Source organism: Cherax quadricarinatus, chromosome 22, assembly GCF_038502225.1.
Source record: "Cherax quadricarinatus isolate ZL_2023a chromosome 22, ASM3850222v1, whole genome shotgun sequence".
Lineage (NCBI taxonomy): Eukaryota > Metazoa > Arthropoda > Malacostraca > Decapoda > Parastacidae > Cherax > Cherax quadricarinatus.
The window spans coordinates 21846604-21863040 of record NC_091313.1 but is presented as its reverse complement, the minus strand read 5'-3'; the positions used below and the strand labels follow the sequence as shown (position 1 = coordinate 21863040).

The 16437-nt window shown below is 40.9% G+C and overlaps 1 protein-coding gene across 3 annotated transcripts in view; it reads left to right on the top strand.

Annotated features, from left to right (window-relative positions):
• The window catches only part of LOC128689739 (endoplasmic reticulum membrane sensor NFE2L1), a 411774-nt gene that overhangs the window by 141280 nt on the left and 254057 nt on the right, over positions 1 to 16437 (top strand). The window contains exon 6 of one of the 3 annotated variants that reach the window (XM_070087541.1): positions 9399 to 10000. The exons of the other annotated variants lie outside the window; for them this stretch is intronic. Coding sequence (XP_069943642.1) covers positions 9399 to 9413 — 15 coding nt within the window. The 3' untranslated portion in view covers positions 9414 to 10000. Of the gene's footprint in view, positions 1 to 9398; positions 10001 to 16437 lie in introns of those variants that run through there. 3 annotated transcript variants of the gene reach the window in all.

The window sequence follows — 16437 nt, the reverse complement described above, 5'->3', positions numbered from 1 at the left end:
TACTCCTTATATTTTCCGAAATTACTCATCATCATTCACATTAGAAAACTATATTTTCAAATATTATATATGTCCAGTTATTTAGTGCAGTTTCCGTCAAAGTTAAAGGTATAATTTCTTGAAAGTGGAAAATGGGGGTGACTTTGTACAACTTTCTCTTTCTTTTCTTTCGAGTTTATGGCAAACGTGACAAAACTTGCCGAGGCTGATGTGGAGAGATTCACTGAACGTGTCGAGTCAAAATATCGTCGGTTTGTAATGTTAATCCTCTTACCTAACATTAGTTTCTGAAGGTTCGTAGCTAACCTGCTAATATTATGTTTTTTACTTTAAGCTAACTCGGTTAAGGTTACGATAACCTACCAAACCTATATACATACCCTATAAACGATAACCTATATACATAACTTATAAACGATAACCTATATACATATCCTATAAACAATCTATAAAACCTATATACATAACTACAAATTAGCAAATTAACAAAAGCAGCCGTGACACGTCTGACAATACGGTGGGTGTTCAGCACCCGGAAAAATTCACATCGACACGAATATCACTGGCGGTGCTGGAATGGGTTGTTATATTCATTGTAACTGCACTCAAATATTTTTGAAACAGTTTTCATGTTACTCTCTCGTGAATTTTGCGCCTGCTTTTACTGAATGATATTTCCGTTTCATAAAACTTATATATGTAATTGATGACTTTCGTGGTTAATTGAGCTCATCGATATTACAGTGACTGGATGACTTTCACCTCGGTGGTGTGGAGTGTAACCATCGAGGTTATGAACAAATAGGCTCAAAACTTTCACATTCACTTTATTATCCACCCTCAAATGGGAAGCCAAGTAGTTGTATGTATTAGTAACTCAAAATGTCAGTGATTGATGTCAGCGAGAGTGACTGTGCTAAAACAAAATAATAATTTATAATTATTTTTTACAGTTACAGTTAAGACCTTGACTTGTAGATTACGTCTATTATTTGCACATATATAACCGTTATTAAGGAATACCTGTACACTGTTACCCTAAAATATATCCGTTGCTGAACGTAAGATATTGTTATATATTGTTTGTTGGGGAGTACATCTGAAATTAAGATATACATCTGAGTCACTGATTTTACTGAACTATTCTGATTTATATACCCCTCAAGGGAGGTATTAAGATATACATCTGAGTCACTGATTTTACTGAACTATTCTGATTTGTATACCCCTCAAGAGAGGTTCCTTGACGCTGGTGAGGGGCTCTTGATCTAGGGAATTGGATTTGTGCTCCGGTTCCCTGAATTGAGCCTGAATACTTTCTATCCCCCCCACATGCGCTGTATAATCCTACGGGTTTAGCGTTCCCCCATGATTATAATAATAATCTGATCTGTATGGTAATTGGCACGTAACTTTGTATATTGTATACACCAAAAGGATAACTGAAGAATGTTTTCGAGGGTTAACGCCCCTGCGGTCCGGTCCCAGACCAGGCCTCTTGGTGGATCAAGGTCTGATCAATCAGGCACAATGTTATTCATGTTAAAGATAGGCAGCCACGTTATCCTTTAAAGAAATTATAAGAGTGGTGGCTCCAGTCCCAAATACACTCGGGCCTGGGCATAGTAGTGGCTTCCAACCCAGATATGCAAGAGGACTATTTCTTCGACCCCTGGAACACACCCACACCCAGCCTGTCGTTCGTGGGGGTTTTGTATGCTTCGAATGGCTCCATCTGTGAAATTTTGTTCTCGGATGAGTTAGGCTAACGTTTATTAACCTATATTTGCTGATAATTAACTAACAATAACGAAATAAATAAATGACATACGTCTGACAGCGCTAGGAAGTGATTCCATCTTAGAGAGTGCGTTTTCTTACGAACCCTAAAAAAAAAAAAAAAACTTGAGTATGGGTTGCGACACCATGGTGAGGTTTCCAGGTATGTTCAAAGACTGGAACAAGAGTCAGTACATTATTATATGGATCATTCTTGGCCGGGTCCAGAACATGAAGCCACTGTATAATCTCACGTGTCTGGCTTATTGAAATGAGCTTAACACCTATTCTTATATTACGAGTATTATTATGTTTTGGGAAAAGATTTAAACCTCCAGTTTTCATAGATAAAACTACGCGCCTTTGTTTTGGCCATTATTGTACTAAGCATTAACCTTGGTATTAAATACGGACTAGTTGTTTAATATGTCACGTCAACAAACACTAGGACATGTTTATTAAACAATTTTCGGTCACTTCTCAGTGATCAAGGTCCCAAGACCAAAACCTTTTCTAATAAATGTGTCCTAGTGTTGGCTCATGTCTCCTAGTGTTGCTTCCACGTTATTTATGAAGTCAGTGCTGGTAACCAGGGAAGGTTAGGGGGAGGGAAGGGTGGCGTGTAATTAACGTTAATGATGTAAGTAAACAATATGTGCAGTGCGGCCATGATACAAGGTCAACTCGACTGCTTTCATCAGTCGCTTCTCGGTCAAATATATGATTATCTCCTGCTCACTAGCGTAAAATCCGCGTATCTAATTTGAATAATATCTGCGTATATTAGTGTAAAATTCGTGTATCTAATTTGTATAATACCTCCGTATACTAGTGTAAAATTCGCGTATTTAATTTGAATAATATTTGTGTATTCCATTCATTTGCGTAATATCTGCGTAATCTAGTCATTAGTGTAATCTCTGCCATCTCCCTGTAATTAGCGTTATATCTGCACATCTCCCGGTCATTCACATGTACTATACAACTTTGACACGAACAGTTCGATGTGATAAGGTGGTCATGTATAAGAAATGTTAAGACCCACAAAGGAAAGTAAAGTGTATACTAAACGTAAGAAGATTTTTTTTTTTTTTTTAAGATTTGCCTGTCATGTGTTCTTGAGACAGAAAGAAATTACCAGTAATCCTGCCAGAGTGCAAAACGTTTAATAGGCTTGACTTTCATATTATTTTGGGTGCTTTCTACCAACCTACTACTCGGTGTGTGCCTGTGTGTGCTCACCTAATTGTGGTTGCAGGTGTGTGTATGTGTGTGAATGTGGTGTGTGTGCAGGGTGTGTGTGCAGGGTGTGTGTGTGTGTGTGTGTGTGTGTGTGTGTGTGTGTGTGTGTGTGTGTGTGTGTGTGGTGTGTGTGTGCAGGGTTTGTATGTGAATATGTGTGTAAGTATGGTGTATGTGTGAATGTGGTGTGCGTGCGTGTGTGTGTGTGTGTGTGTGTGTGTGTGTGTGTGTGTGTGTGTGTGTGTGTGTGTGTGTGTGTGTGTGTGTGTGTGTGCTCACATAGTTGTACTCACCAAGTTGTGGTTGCAGGGGTCGAGTTATAGCTCCTGGTCTCACCTCTTCACTGTCACTACTGGATCACTCTTCCTGCTCCACTCTTCTTAAAGCTGTGTATGGATCCTGCCTCCACTACATCACTTCCCAGACTATTCCACTTCCTGACAACTCTGTGACTGAAGAAATACTTCCTAACGTCCCTGTGATTCATCTGAGTCTTCAAACTTCCAACTGTGACCCCTTGTTGCTGTGTCCCCTCTCTGGAACATCCTCTCTCTGTCCACCTTGTAATGTGTGCGCGTGTGTGTGTGTGTGTGTGTGTAAGATAATCATAGAACCGGTAAAATCACTGATGGAGGATAACTAGAGTGAGAACAGTCTAAAGGTTTTCTAAGTACTTCAGACCAAACGGTCATTATCATTGGTGATCGTCTAGTCCAAGATACAAATTCTGAGTATTCGTGTGATGTATCACACATCCACAAGGAACACATTGAAGGGGAAACGGTCTGTCGAGAAGGTTGCATCTACCCTCTGGATCTGACATTCTTATATTACAAGTCAGGCAAAGAGTTTTTTGTTTTTGTGAACTTAGGCTAAAATTTTCTGAAAATTTATTATTTTATAGCATATAAAGTTCTGGACATATTTTCAGAATACAATAAGCACTAGTTATTATACAGCCAAACTCCGCGTTTTGTTCAACAACTTCGGGATTATTTAGTCAATAGAATTATTAAAATCTCTTACATGAATAAAGAAAACATTCAAATACTGAGAAGACCTGATGCGATGTTTTGTGTTTTTAAATCTTAACTTTAGGTTTTTCCATTTTGTCAAACAAAGTTTATCACATGATAGACAAAGGATTTTATAGAGAAAACAACAAATTTTAAAGTATTTTTTAATCAGGAAGCTATTTCTAGTTTTTTTAATAAACAATTTTATTTTGAGTAAAGTACGAATTTCAAGAAAGTTTGCAATCCTATAAGAGTACCAGCATATTTTTGGTTAAATATTTTTTTTTTTGATTACAAACAATTGTCCCTGCATGTTATACGTATTTATAATAAAATATTTTCATTCACTATGATCACAAATATATTATGAGAGGTCTCATACATTCATTTGTACATATTTTGTTATCACACAGACACTTTAATTGACAATACTTAACGCAATAATTCATATTAAGCGCTAAACCCATGTGGGTCATTCAGCGTAAGACGCTGTGTAGACTTGCTCCTCCGTCTGCTGAGCGGCGAGACAGACGTGGTTCCAATTTGTACTTATCCAGGTTTAATTATATTTTTTGTAAACTTTTATTATAACTTAAAATTAACTATTCATTATAATTATTTCCATTACAGGATCAATAATAATAATAATAATAATAATAATAATAATAATAATAAGAAAAAGAATAGAAAATACAAAGTGCATAAAACTGGTCCCAATAATTTAAATTTTTAAGTGTGTGAATCCAGTGCAAAATGTTCAGTACTTGATATTTGATATTTATAATACAGGGTTTTATTATCCAATTCCTATTATTATTATTATTATTATTATTATCATTATTATATCAAAATATTAGTAATTATAATATTTGTAAAATTTTATTATAACTTAAAATTATTTTGATTACAGGAATAATAATAATAATAATAATAATAATAATAATAATATACAGCAGTTTCATTTTTTATTTCATTTTATTTTAATGAACATGTTAGGCGTTTCTATTTGTATTTTGTGAGATGGCTTGAAGAATGTGTTGTGTCGGAGGTGGTGACGGTGTATGGTAGTGGCTGCTGTGGCGGTGTTACTGATGGTAATGGTTGTGGCGGTGTTAGTGCTAGTGATGACGGTAGTGGTGTGTGTGTTACGGTCGTTGTGATGGTGGTGGCACCTGTGGTAGTGATGGTGATGACGGTAGTGGTGGGTGGCGGTGGTAGTGGCGCCTGTGGCAGTGGTTGGGATGGTGATGAGGGTATTGGTGTGTTGCGGTGGTAGTGATGGTGATGATGATAGTGGTATGTTGCGGTGGTAGTGATAGTGGTAATGGCGATAGTGATGGTGGTGGCAGTGGTAGAGATGGCGGTGGTGTCTGGTGGTTTTAAGCGATGGTCGTGATCGTGGTGGTGATGATGGTGGCGGCGGTGTTTAGTGGTGGTGGTGGAGGTGGTGATAGTGTCGGTGTCTGGTTGCGGGATGGAGAGGTGGATGGTGGTAAGTTAAGATAAATGTGGATTGTTCGAATCGACGCGTCTAAGGATTATCTCAATTTCGGACAGCTGAGGTGATATATTGTTGTCGGACGTAAAAAAAATATATAAATATAGATCATATAGTTAAGTTGATGCAGTATGTGTGATGATGAGGATGGTAGTGGGAGTCACAGATAAACACACCATTGTGTGTTCTCTAGGGTTGGCAGGAGGGTATTTTTTCATGGGTTTAGGCTTAGTTTGATTTTTATAACATTGAGCTTTGGCAATAGTGTGACGGCGGCCGCTCACCATTAATCACAGTCCTCGGTGAATGCAGCCAATCACAGACGAATCCCGACCAATCATAAACTCGTCACGACCAATAGGGGCGGGGCGGCGGCTCTCATTGGTTGAGAGCTGCTGGGTCGCGCCGAGAAAATACTTTTCACATCCCACTGGACTCAGAAATTCATGACATTATATGAGGAAGTATTCTGAGAGTTGGGTGTAGATGAGATGCTTCGTGTGAAGCTTCCTTAGTCGGAGAGAAAGGATACGTCCTTTTATTTATGGTTGTTTTTTTGTATATTATTGTCGCTTAATAACGTAGTGGATGCTGGTAGCAGCGTGCAGATCCCGGGCCCCCGTCTAGTGGACACTTCCGTCAGCAAACTTGCATACTGAGTAACTCGACACCAGAAAAGGCAGCGGTTATAACTGACGTGTTGATCATCTCATGGGATGCGAGGGCGGGGTGTCTGGCAGGGGCTGCAGCTGCCACCACCAGGATTTTTTTGTATTGCCATTTTTCTACGACAAGATTGGACGGCCGGTTTTATGGCCATCCCTCTTCAGGTATTACCCCTCCCCATCCTTTCTCTATCTCCTCCCCCTCCCTCATCTCCTGGCCCTGAAGGAAGAGGTAGGCAGCTGGACTCTGGTGGGCGCCTCCCTCAGCCTCGTAGAGACTGGTGTGGAGTATTGTTTATAATTCGCTGGCAGTGATGCTCGGTCTGAAACTTCAGCCACTCACTAGGCCAGTTCGTCTCATTGATATATGTGACGCCTCGGCATAGCATTATTATCACATTACCACTGTTTAACGACCTTTTCCTATCATACTAGGGTGACTTGCCCCCCAGAGAAGGGAAACTATCATTATCCTCATCTTGGGTCTTTTCAGAGGTGCACAGACATATGCTTTCGATTTTTTATTTTAAACAGGACTTTTATCCCACTTCATCTCTCTCTCTCTCTCTCTCTCTCTCTCTCTCTCTCTCTCTCTCTCTCTCTCTCTCTCTCTCTCTCTCTTTCTCTTTCTCTTTCTCTTTCTCTCTCTCTCTCTCTCTCTCTCTCTCTCTCTCTCTCTCTCTCTCTCTCTCTCTCTCTCTCTCTCTCTCTCTCTGCTGTATGACCATAGTTGGTTTAGCGCTTGGTTTTGATTATAATAATCTCCGTCTCTCTCTAAGGTCAAAACTGTCAACTCCCACGATTAATGGAGGTAAGGGGATATTTATGCAAAAGTATAAACTTAAAAATAAATTATTAGTGTTTTCGAGTTGGGTCTTAAGTGTGGAGGGGTGGGTGTTGCCTTCAAGGAAACTCAGTACTTTTCTTAAATTTGGCGTTGAGACGGACTTGTCACTAGGTGGGAACACTTCCCTGGTATAGCTCCACAAATGCCACTGGAATGAATGGTGTTTTTCCACTTCTGGAGGAAGTCCCTTCACATTCCTCATGCTGTTTTTGCTCACAGCTATTACGTGTAGCGTTTCCATGATTACTGTTCGAATCTGTGTTGATGGTGTATCATGATACTTGTTTAGGATGGTTCTTGTTAATGGCTGTTACTTGATAACTTGATAGTTGTTACTGTGTTCTTGATAGCTGTTACAGAATACTGTAATAATTGTTTTTACTGTTGTTAATTGCTATTTCCTGATACTATGTTGATGGTTGTTATTATGTTGATTATGTGTTAAGTCCTTCTTCTGTTCCATTGGTAAATGTGTTGTAGATATGCATACATGAGGCCTGGTCACAGACTAGGCCGCGGGGACGTTGGCTCCCGAAACCCTCTCCAGGTATACTCCAGGTATACACATATGAGATATTGTTATTCTTCCTGACCTGTCACCGTGTTGAGAGCTTTCCTATTTGTAACTACACGAGGAGAATTTGCTGTTCATGTCCCGTTTTCAGTATGTAGTGTGTTTGTGTGTGTGTATATATATATATATATATATATATATATATATATATATATATATATATATATATATATATATATATATATATATATATATATATATATATATATATATATATATATATATAGCACTACTTCCTAGGACATTGTTCTACCGCTTTGTGAAGAACTTTCTTGTGTTTATATATAATTACTTATTAGAGCTTGTGAGGGGAGAGGAGAAAAGGGGGGGAAGTGGTTGTAACTCATGGACCCTTCTCGTAACTTTCGACTAACTGACGTTAAACAGACCTCGCACGTCAAGTTTTGAACACTTGTGTCGAGCTCGCTTCCAAATGGTCATTGTTCAAAGTCATTCTGCTTTTCTGTTTATATATTGAAGAAATATTTTCTTACATCTCCTGGTTTTGTTACATCCTCATAAAGAGCCTATCATTGTCTACCCTGTCTTTGCTTCTGAGGCTTTTGTTCTTCAAGTGACGGAGAGCCTAGTTCTCTCTCATAAATTGTTTATTCTTATCATTTCAACCATTAATCTACATACACTCCTTTGAGAGCTTAGGGCGCTGCTGATGTTATTGTGGACTGGCCTCCTAGCATCTTTCCTGTCCTTTCCTATTCTTATATCACTCATTAGTTTTATATCGTTATATGATCATAGAACCGAGTTCCTGTTGGCCTGCTGTCTTACTATTTCTGGTATTGTCCCTGACTCAGTTTACACATTGTATTTTTAAGTTACTTGCAGACTTCTTTGTCATTCCTTGTGTGTGTGTGTGTGTGTGTGTGTGTGTGTGTGTGTGTGTGTGTGTGTGTGTGTGTGTGTGTGTGTGTGTGTGCGCGCGCGCTCACCTATATGTGGTTACAGGGGTCTAGTCACGATTCCTGGCTCCATATGTGTGTGTGTGTACTCACCTAGTTGTGGTTGCAGGGGTCGAGTCACAGCCCCTGGCCCCGCCTCTTCACTGGCCGCTACTAGGTAAAAACAATCGCCCCCGGGTGGGCTCGAACTACCAACCTTTCGGTTAACAGCCGAACGCGCTAACCAATTGTGCCACGGTGTGTGTGTGTGTGTGTGTGTGTGTGTGTGTGTGTGTGTGTGTGTGTGTGTGTGTGTGTGTGTGTGTGCGTGTGCGTGCGTGTGCGTGTGACAGGTTTTAAAATCTTTCTATATTAGAAGCAAATTCGAAAATACTAAGTAGATATATTACTGTATTAAGAGGAATAGAGTAAGTTAGCTGACCCACCCCTGTGACAGGTTGGTGAAGTCAGACCTAAGTGGTGAAAAAGACAACTGCAGAGAGGAACTTGATTAAGACGTTATGCCTGTGGTCAGGCTTCTTCACTGACTGAAGAAGCCTGACCACAGGTGAAACGTCTCAGTCAAGTTCCTCTCTGCACTTCTCTTTTTCTTCACTCGTCATCTTTGTTCCATTTGTCTGTACCTTAGACCTAACTTCCTAGTCATGTATCTGTCTAGCTGTTTTAAAAGTCACCTAATTTGTTAGCTTCAGTGGCTCTAATTGGCAGTTTGTTCCACTCATTTAAAACTCTTGCTCATTTATATTATTAATATATCATTTATAAATCTTTGAATTCAGAAAGGCGAGTTCTGCTGTATATATGTATTTCCAGCTTCTTACATTCCCATTACTGGTACTCATATCTTCTCCCTTCAGATGGAGGTGCCTTGATGTCAGTGAGGGACTGTTGAGCTAAGAAATTGCAGCCACCACTCTCCTTCCTTTGATTGAACCTTATTACCTTTATTCCCCAGGCGCTGTATAACCCTTAGGGTTTAGCGCTTCTCTATGAACATAATATATTAATAATCTTGTCTTCTATGTTGACACTTCAGTCACTTCCTCCGTTATTCTGCGCCATTGTAGTAGGATCAGTGCTCTCAATCTTTATATGAGAAATTCTTCATACAGAGGAGTAACTGTCATTTGTCTCCCATCAAAATCTTTTCTTAGGATACACTATTATGTAGTGATTCTTTGGTTTTCAAATGGGATGTAAAACCTAGCTGAGGGAAGCAAGCGGATGTTTAACCAATGATTCGAGTTATCATCTGATATAGACCCGTGTCAGGAGACACTGTGTTGTTTCCTGAGGAATAAACCACCACCACTATTCTCTGTATTTTCCAACACATTCATTCTGTAATTTGGAGACCAGAGCTGCCCCACATGACGTCAGTTAGACCTCGCCAATAAAAGAGTTTTAGTAAAACCTGGGGACTCATGATACATATACTTTTTAAAATGAAGTAAATCAATCTGCTAGTATTATTTTGAACACCTTTGCACTGTTTGCTTTGCTTCAGATTTTCGCCAACCGTAACTACTGATTGGTTTGATTAAGCTGTATGTTACTTAATTTATAGGGACAGTGGTAAGGGTATGCTGGTAATGGTGTAGGTGTTATTAATTGAGAGAAAAGATCGCTCCAAGACTAGACCCGGCTAGAGCTTCTTTTCTTGGGGCTTCGGGGAGCGAGATCCACTGGATAGGTCGTCTTGAGGCATCGAGGGAGGTTGGTACGCTGGATGGGTTCTCTCTAGACTAGAGCGTCCTGTCTTCGGCCCTCGGGGAAGATTGAGCTGGATGAAAGTTCAATCTCTGTTGGGAAGAGTTCACACCGTGGCTTGCCGAGTGGACTACAGGCAGTGGGTTATCAGTCTTGGCCTAAAAAAAATAATATGTGTTAATGAATCGTAATTGGGATGAATAAGTTAAAATTTAATATTCTAGATCTGCAAATTAAAAATTTGTTTTATACCTATAATCAGTATTATATTATTTTTTATCTAGTTCATCGGAAGTGACATTTGAATTAGAGTGATGATTAACATGAGATTTCAAATTACATACATTGTAAGAAAGACGCCACCAACATAAATCTGATCTTGAAACTGCACATACTAAAATAGGGACACCACATATTTCTCTTGTCCAGAAAATACAAATACTAATGGAGGGATACCACGAGCATATCTCCAGTCCTGAAACTACAAACGGGTAATCAAAAGTAGGTAATCACACATTCAAGCAAAGGTGAGGCCAGAGAGTACTTCAGTCAAGCTGATACTCGTGTATACAACAACATGGAGGCTGCTCCTAGCCAACTACTTACACTCTGCTCCTAGCCAACTACTTACACTCTGCTCCTAGCCAACTACTTACACTCTGCTCCTAGCCAACTACTTACACTCTGCTATTAGCCAACTACTTACACTCTGCTCCTAGCCAACTACTTACACTCTGCTCCTAGCCAACTACTTACACTCTGCTCCTAGCCAACTACTTACACTCTGCTCCTAGCCAACTACTTACACTCTGCTCCTAGCCAACTACTTACACTCTGCTCCTAGCCAACTACTTACACTCTGCTATTAGCCAACTACTTACACTCTGCTCCTAGCCAACTACTTACACTCTGCTCCTAGCCAACTACTTACACTCTGCTCCTAGCCAACTACTTACACTCTGCTCCTAGCCAACTACTTACACTCTGCTCCTAGCCAACTACTTACACTCTGCTCCTAGCCAACTACTTACACTCTGCTATTAGCCAACTACTTACACTCTGCTCCTAGCCAACTACTTACACTCTGCTCCTAGCCAACTACTTACACTCTGCTCCTAGCCAACTACTTACACTCTGCTCCTAGCCAACTACTTACACTCTGCTCCTAGCCAACTACTTACACTCTGCTCCTAGCCAACTACTTACACTCTGCTATTAGCCAACTACTTACACTCTGCTCCTAGCCAACTACTTACACTCTGCTCCTAGCCAACTACTTACACTCTGCTCCTAGCCAACTACTTACACTCTGCTCCTAGCCAACTACTTACACTCTGCTCCTAGCCAACTACTTACACTCTGCTCCTAGCGAACTACTTACACTCTGCTATTAGCCAACTACTTACACTCTGCTCCTAGCCAACTACTTACACTCTGCTCCTAGCCAACTACTTACACTCTGCTCCTAGCCAACTACTTACACTCTGCTCCTAGCCAACTACTTACACTCTGCTCCTAGCCAACTACTTACACTCTGCTCCTAGCCATCTACTTATACCCTGCTCCTAGCGAACTTATACTCTGCTCCTAATCAACTACTTATACTCTTCTCCTAGCCAACTACTTATACTCTGCTCCTAGCGAACTTATACTCTGCTCCTAGCGAACTTATACTCTGCTCCTAGCGAACTACTTATACTCTGCTCCTAATCAACTACTTATACTCTGCTACTAGCCAACTACTTATTCTCTACTCTCCTCCTAGCCAACTACTTATACTCTGCTCCTAGCCAACTACTTATACTCTGCTCCTAGCGAACTTATACTCTGCTCCTAGCGAACTACTTATACTCTGCTCCTAGCGAACTTATACTCTGCACCTAGCCAACTACTTATACTCTGCTCCTAGCCAACTACTTATACTCTGCTCCTAGCCAACTACTTATACTCTGCTCCTAGCCAACTACTTATACTCTGCTCCTAGCCAACTACTTATACTCTGCTCCTAGTCAACTACTTATACTCTGCTCCTAGCCAACTACTTATACTCTGCTCCTAGCCAACTACTTATACTCTGCTCCTAGCCAACTACTTATACTCTGCTCCTAGCAAACTGCATATACTTTGCTCCTAGCCAACTACTTATACTCTGCTCCTAGCCAACTACTTATACTGTGCTCCTAACCAACTACTTATACTCTGCTCCTAGCGAACTTATACTCTGCTCCTAGCGAACTACTTATACTCTGCTCCTAGCGAACTTATACTCTGCACCTAGCCAACTACTTATACTCTGCTCCTAGCAAACTACATATACTCTGCTCGTAGCCAACTACTTATACTCTGCTCCTAGCCAACTACTTATACTCTGCTCCTAGCCAACTACTTATACTCTGCTCCTAGCCAACTACTTATTCTCTACTCTTCTCCTAGCCAACTACCTATACTCTGCTCCTAGCCAACTACTTATACTCTGCTCCTAGCCAACTACTTATACTCTGCTCCTAGCCAACTACTTATTCTCTACTCTGCTCCTAGCCAACTACTTATACTCTGCTCCTAGCAAACTACATATACTCTGCTCCTAGCCAACTACCTATACTCTGCTCCTAGCCAACTACTTATACTCTGCTCCTAGCCAACTACTTATACTCTGCTCCTAGCCAACTACTTATACTCTGCTCCTAGTCAACTACTTATACTCTGCTCCTAGCCAACTAATACTCTGCTCCTAGCCAACTACTTATACTCTGCTCCTAGCCAACTACTTATACTCTGCTCCTAGCAAACTGCATATACTCTGCTCCTAGCCAACTACTTATACTCTGCTCCTAGCCAACTACTTATACTCTGCTCCTAACCAACTACTTATACTCTGCTCCTAGCGAACTTATACTCTGCTCCTAGCGAACTTATACTCTGCACCTAACCAACTACTTATACTCTGCTCCTAGCCAACTACTTATACTCTGCTCCTAGCCAACTACTTATACTCTGCTCCTAGCCAACTACTTATACTCTGCTCCTAGCCAACTACTTATACTCTGCTCCTAGCCAACTACTTATACTCTGCTCCTAGCCAACTACTTATTCTCTACTCTGCTCCTAGCCAACTACTTATACTCTGCTCCTAGCAAACTACATATACTCTGCTCCTAGCCAACTACCTATACTCTGCTCCTAGCCAACTACTTATACTCTGCTCCTAGCCAACTACTTATTCGCTACTCTGCTCCTAGTCAACTACTTATACTCTGCTCCTAGCAAACTACATATACTCTGCTCCTAGCCAACTACCTATACTCTGCTCCTAGCCAACTACTTATACTCTCCTCCTAGCCAGCTACTTATACTCTGCTCCTAGCCAACTACTTATTCTCTACTTTGCTCCTAGCCAACTACTTATACTCTGCTCCTAGCAAACTACATATACTCTACTCCTAGCCAACTACCTATACTCTGCTCCTAGCTAACTACTTATACTGTGCTCCTAGCCAACTACTTATACTCTGCTCCTAGCAAACTACATATACTCTACTCCTAGCCAACTACCTATACTCTGCTCCTAGCTAACTACTTATACTGTGCTCCTAGCCAACTACTTATACTCTGCTCCTAGCTAACTACTTATACTCTGCTCCTAGCTAACTACTTATACTCTGCTCCTAGCTAACTACTTATACTCTGCTCCTAGCAAACTACATATACTCTGCTCCTAGCCATCTACCTATGCTCTGCTACTAGCTAACTACTTATACTCTGCTCCTAGCCAACTACTTATACTCTGCTCTTAGCTAACTACTTATACTCTGCTCCTAGCCAACTACTTATACTCTGCTCCTAGCTAAATACTTATTCTCTGCTCCTAGCGAACTTATACTCTGCTCCTAGCGAACTACTTATACTCTGCTCCTAGCGAACTTATACTCTGCACCTAGCCAACTACTTATACTCTGCACCTAGCTAACTACTTATACTCTGCTCCTAGCTAACTACTTTTACTCTGCTCCTAGCTAACTTCATATTCTCTGCTCCTAGCCAGCTACGTATACTCTGCTCCTAGCCAGCTACATATACTCTGCTCCTAGCCAACTACTTATACTCTGCTCCTAGCCAACTACATATACTCTGCTCCTAGCCAACTACATATACTCTGCTCCTAGCCAACTACTTATACTCTGCTCCTAGCCAACTACTTATACTCTGCTCCTAGCAAACTACTTATACTCTTCTAGCGAACTTATACTCTGCTCCTAGCGAACTACTTATACTCTGCTCCTAGCGAACTTATACTCTGCTCCTAGACAACTACTTATACTCTGCTCCTAGCCAACTACTTATACTCTGCTCCTAGCGAACTTATACTCTGCACCTAGCCAACCACTTATACTCTGCTCCTAGCCAACTACTTATACTCTGCTTCTAGCAAACTACATATACTCTGCTCCTAGCCAACTACTTATACTCTGCTCCTAGCCAACTACTTATACTCTGCTCCTAGCCAACTACATATACTCTGCTCCTAGCCAACTACTTATACTCTGCTCCTAGCCAACTACTTATACTCTGCTCCTAGCCAACTACTTATACTCTGCTCCTAGCCAACTACTTATTCTCTACTCTTCTCCTAGCCAACTACATATACTCTGCTCCTAGCCAACTACTTATACTCTGCTCCTAGCCAACTACTTATACTCTGCTCCTAGCCAACTACTTATTCTCTACTCTGCTCCTAGCCAACTACTTATACTCTGCTCCTAGCAAACTACATATACTCTGCTCCTAGCCAACTACCTATACTCTGCTCCTAGCCAACTACTTATACTCTGCTCCTAGCCAACTACTTATTCTCTACTCTGCTCCTAGTCAACTACTTATACTCTGCTCCTAGCAAACTACATATATTCTGCTCCTAGCCAACTACCTATACTCTGCTCCTAGCCAACTACTTATACTCTGCTCCTAGCCAGCTACTTATACTCTGCTCCTAGCCAACTACTTATTCTCTACTCTGCTCCTAGCCAACTACTTATACTCTGCTCCTAGCAAACTACATATACTCTGCTCCTAGCAACTACCTATACTCTGCTCCTAGCTAACTACTTATACTGTGCTCCTAGCCAACTACTTATACTCTGCTCCTAGCAAACTACATATACTCTGCTCCTAGCCAACTACTTATACTCTGCTCCTAGCTAACTACTTATACTCTGCTCCTAGCCAACTACTTATACTCTGCTCCTAGCTAACTACTTATACTCTGCTCCTAGCCAACTACTTATACTCTGCTCCTAGCTAACTACTTATACTCTGCTAGCAACTTATACTCTGCTCCTAGGTAACTACTTATACTCTGCTCCTAGCTAACTACTTTTACTCTGCTCCTAGCCAACTACTTATACTACTAACTACTTACTCTGCTCCTAGCTAACTTCTCCTATAAATACTCTGCTCCTAGCGAACTCAGCGAACTACTTATACTACTCTGCACCTAGCCAACTACTATACTCTGCCAGCTACATACTCTGCTCCTAGCTAACTACTTTTACTCTGCTCCTAGCTAACATATTCTAGCTACGTATACTCTGCTCCTAGCCAGCTACTATACTCTGCTCCTAGCCAACTACTATACTTTCCTAGCTAACCTATACTCTGCTCAACTACATATACTCTGCTCTTAGCCAACTACATATACTCTGCTCCTAGCCAGCTACATATACTCTGCTCCTAGCCAGCTACATATACTCTGCTCCTAGCTAACTACTTATACTCTGCTCCTAGCCAACTACTTATACTCTGCTCCTAGCCAACTACTTATACTCTGCTCCTAGCCAACTACTTATACTCTGCTCCTAGCCAACTACATATACTCTGCTCCTAGCCAGCTACATATACTCTGCTCCTAGCCAATTACTTATACTCTGCTCCTAGCCAACTACATATACTCTGCTCCTAGCCAACTACATATACTCTGCTCCTAGCCAACTACTTATACTCTGCTCCTAGCCAACTACATATACTCTGCTCCTAGCCAACTACTTATACTCTGCTCCTAGCCAACTATTTATACTCTGCTCCTAGCCAACTACTTATACTCTGCTCCTAGCCAACTACTTATACTCTGCTCCTAGCCAACTACTTATACTCTGCTCCTAGCCAACTACTTATTCTCTACTCTTGTCCTAG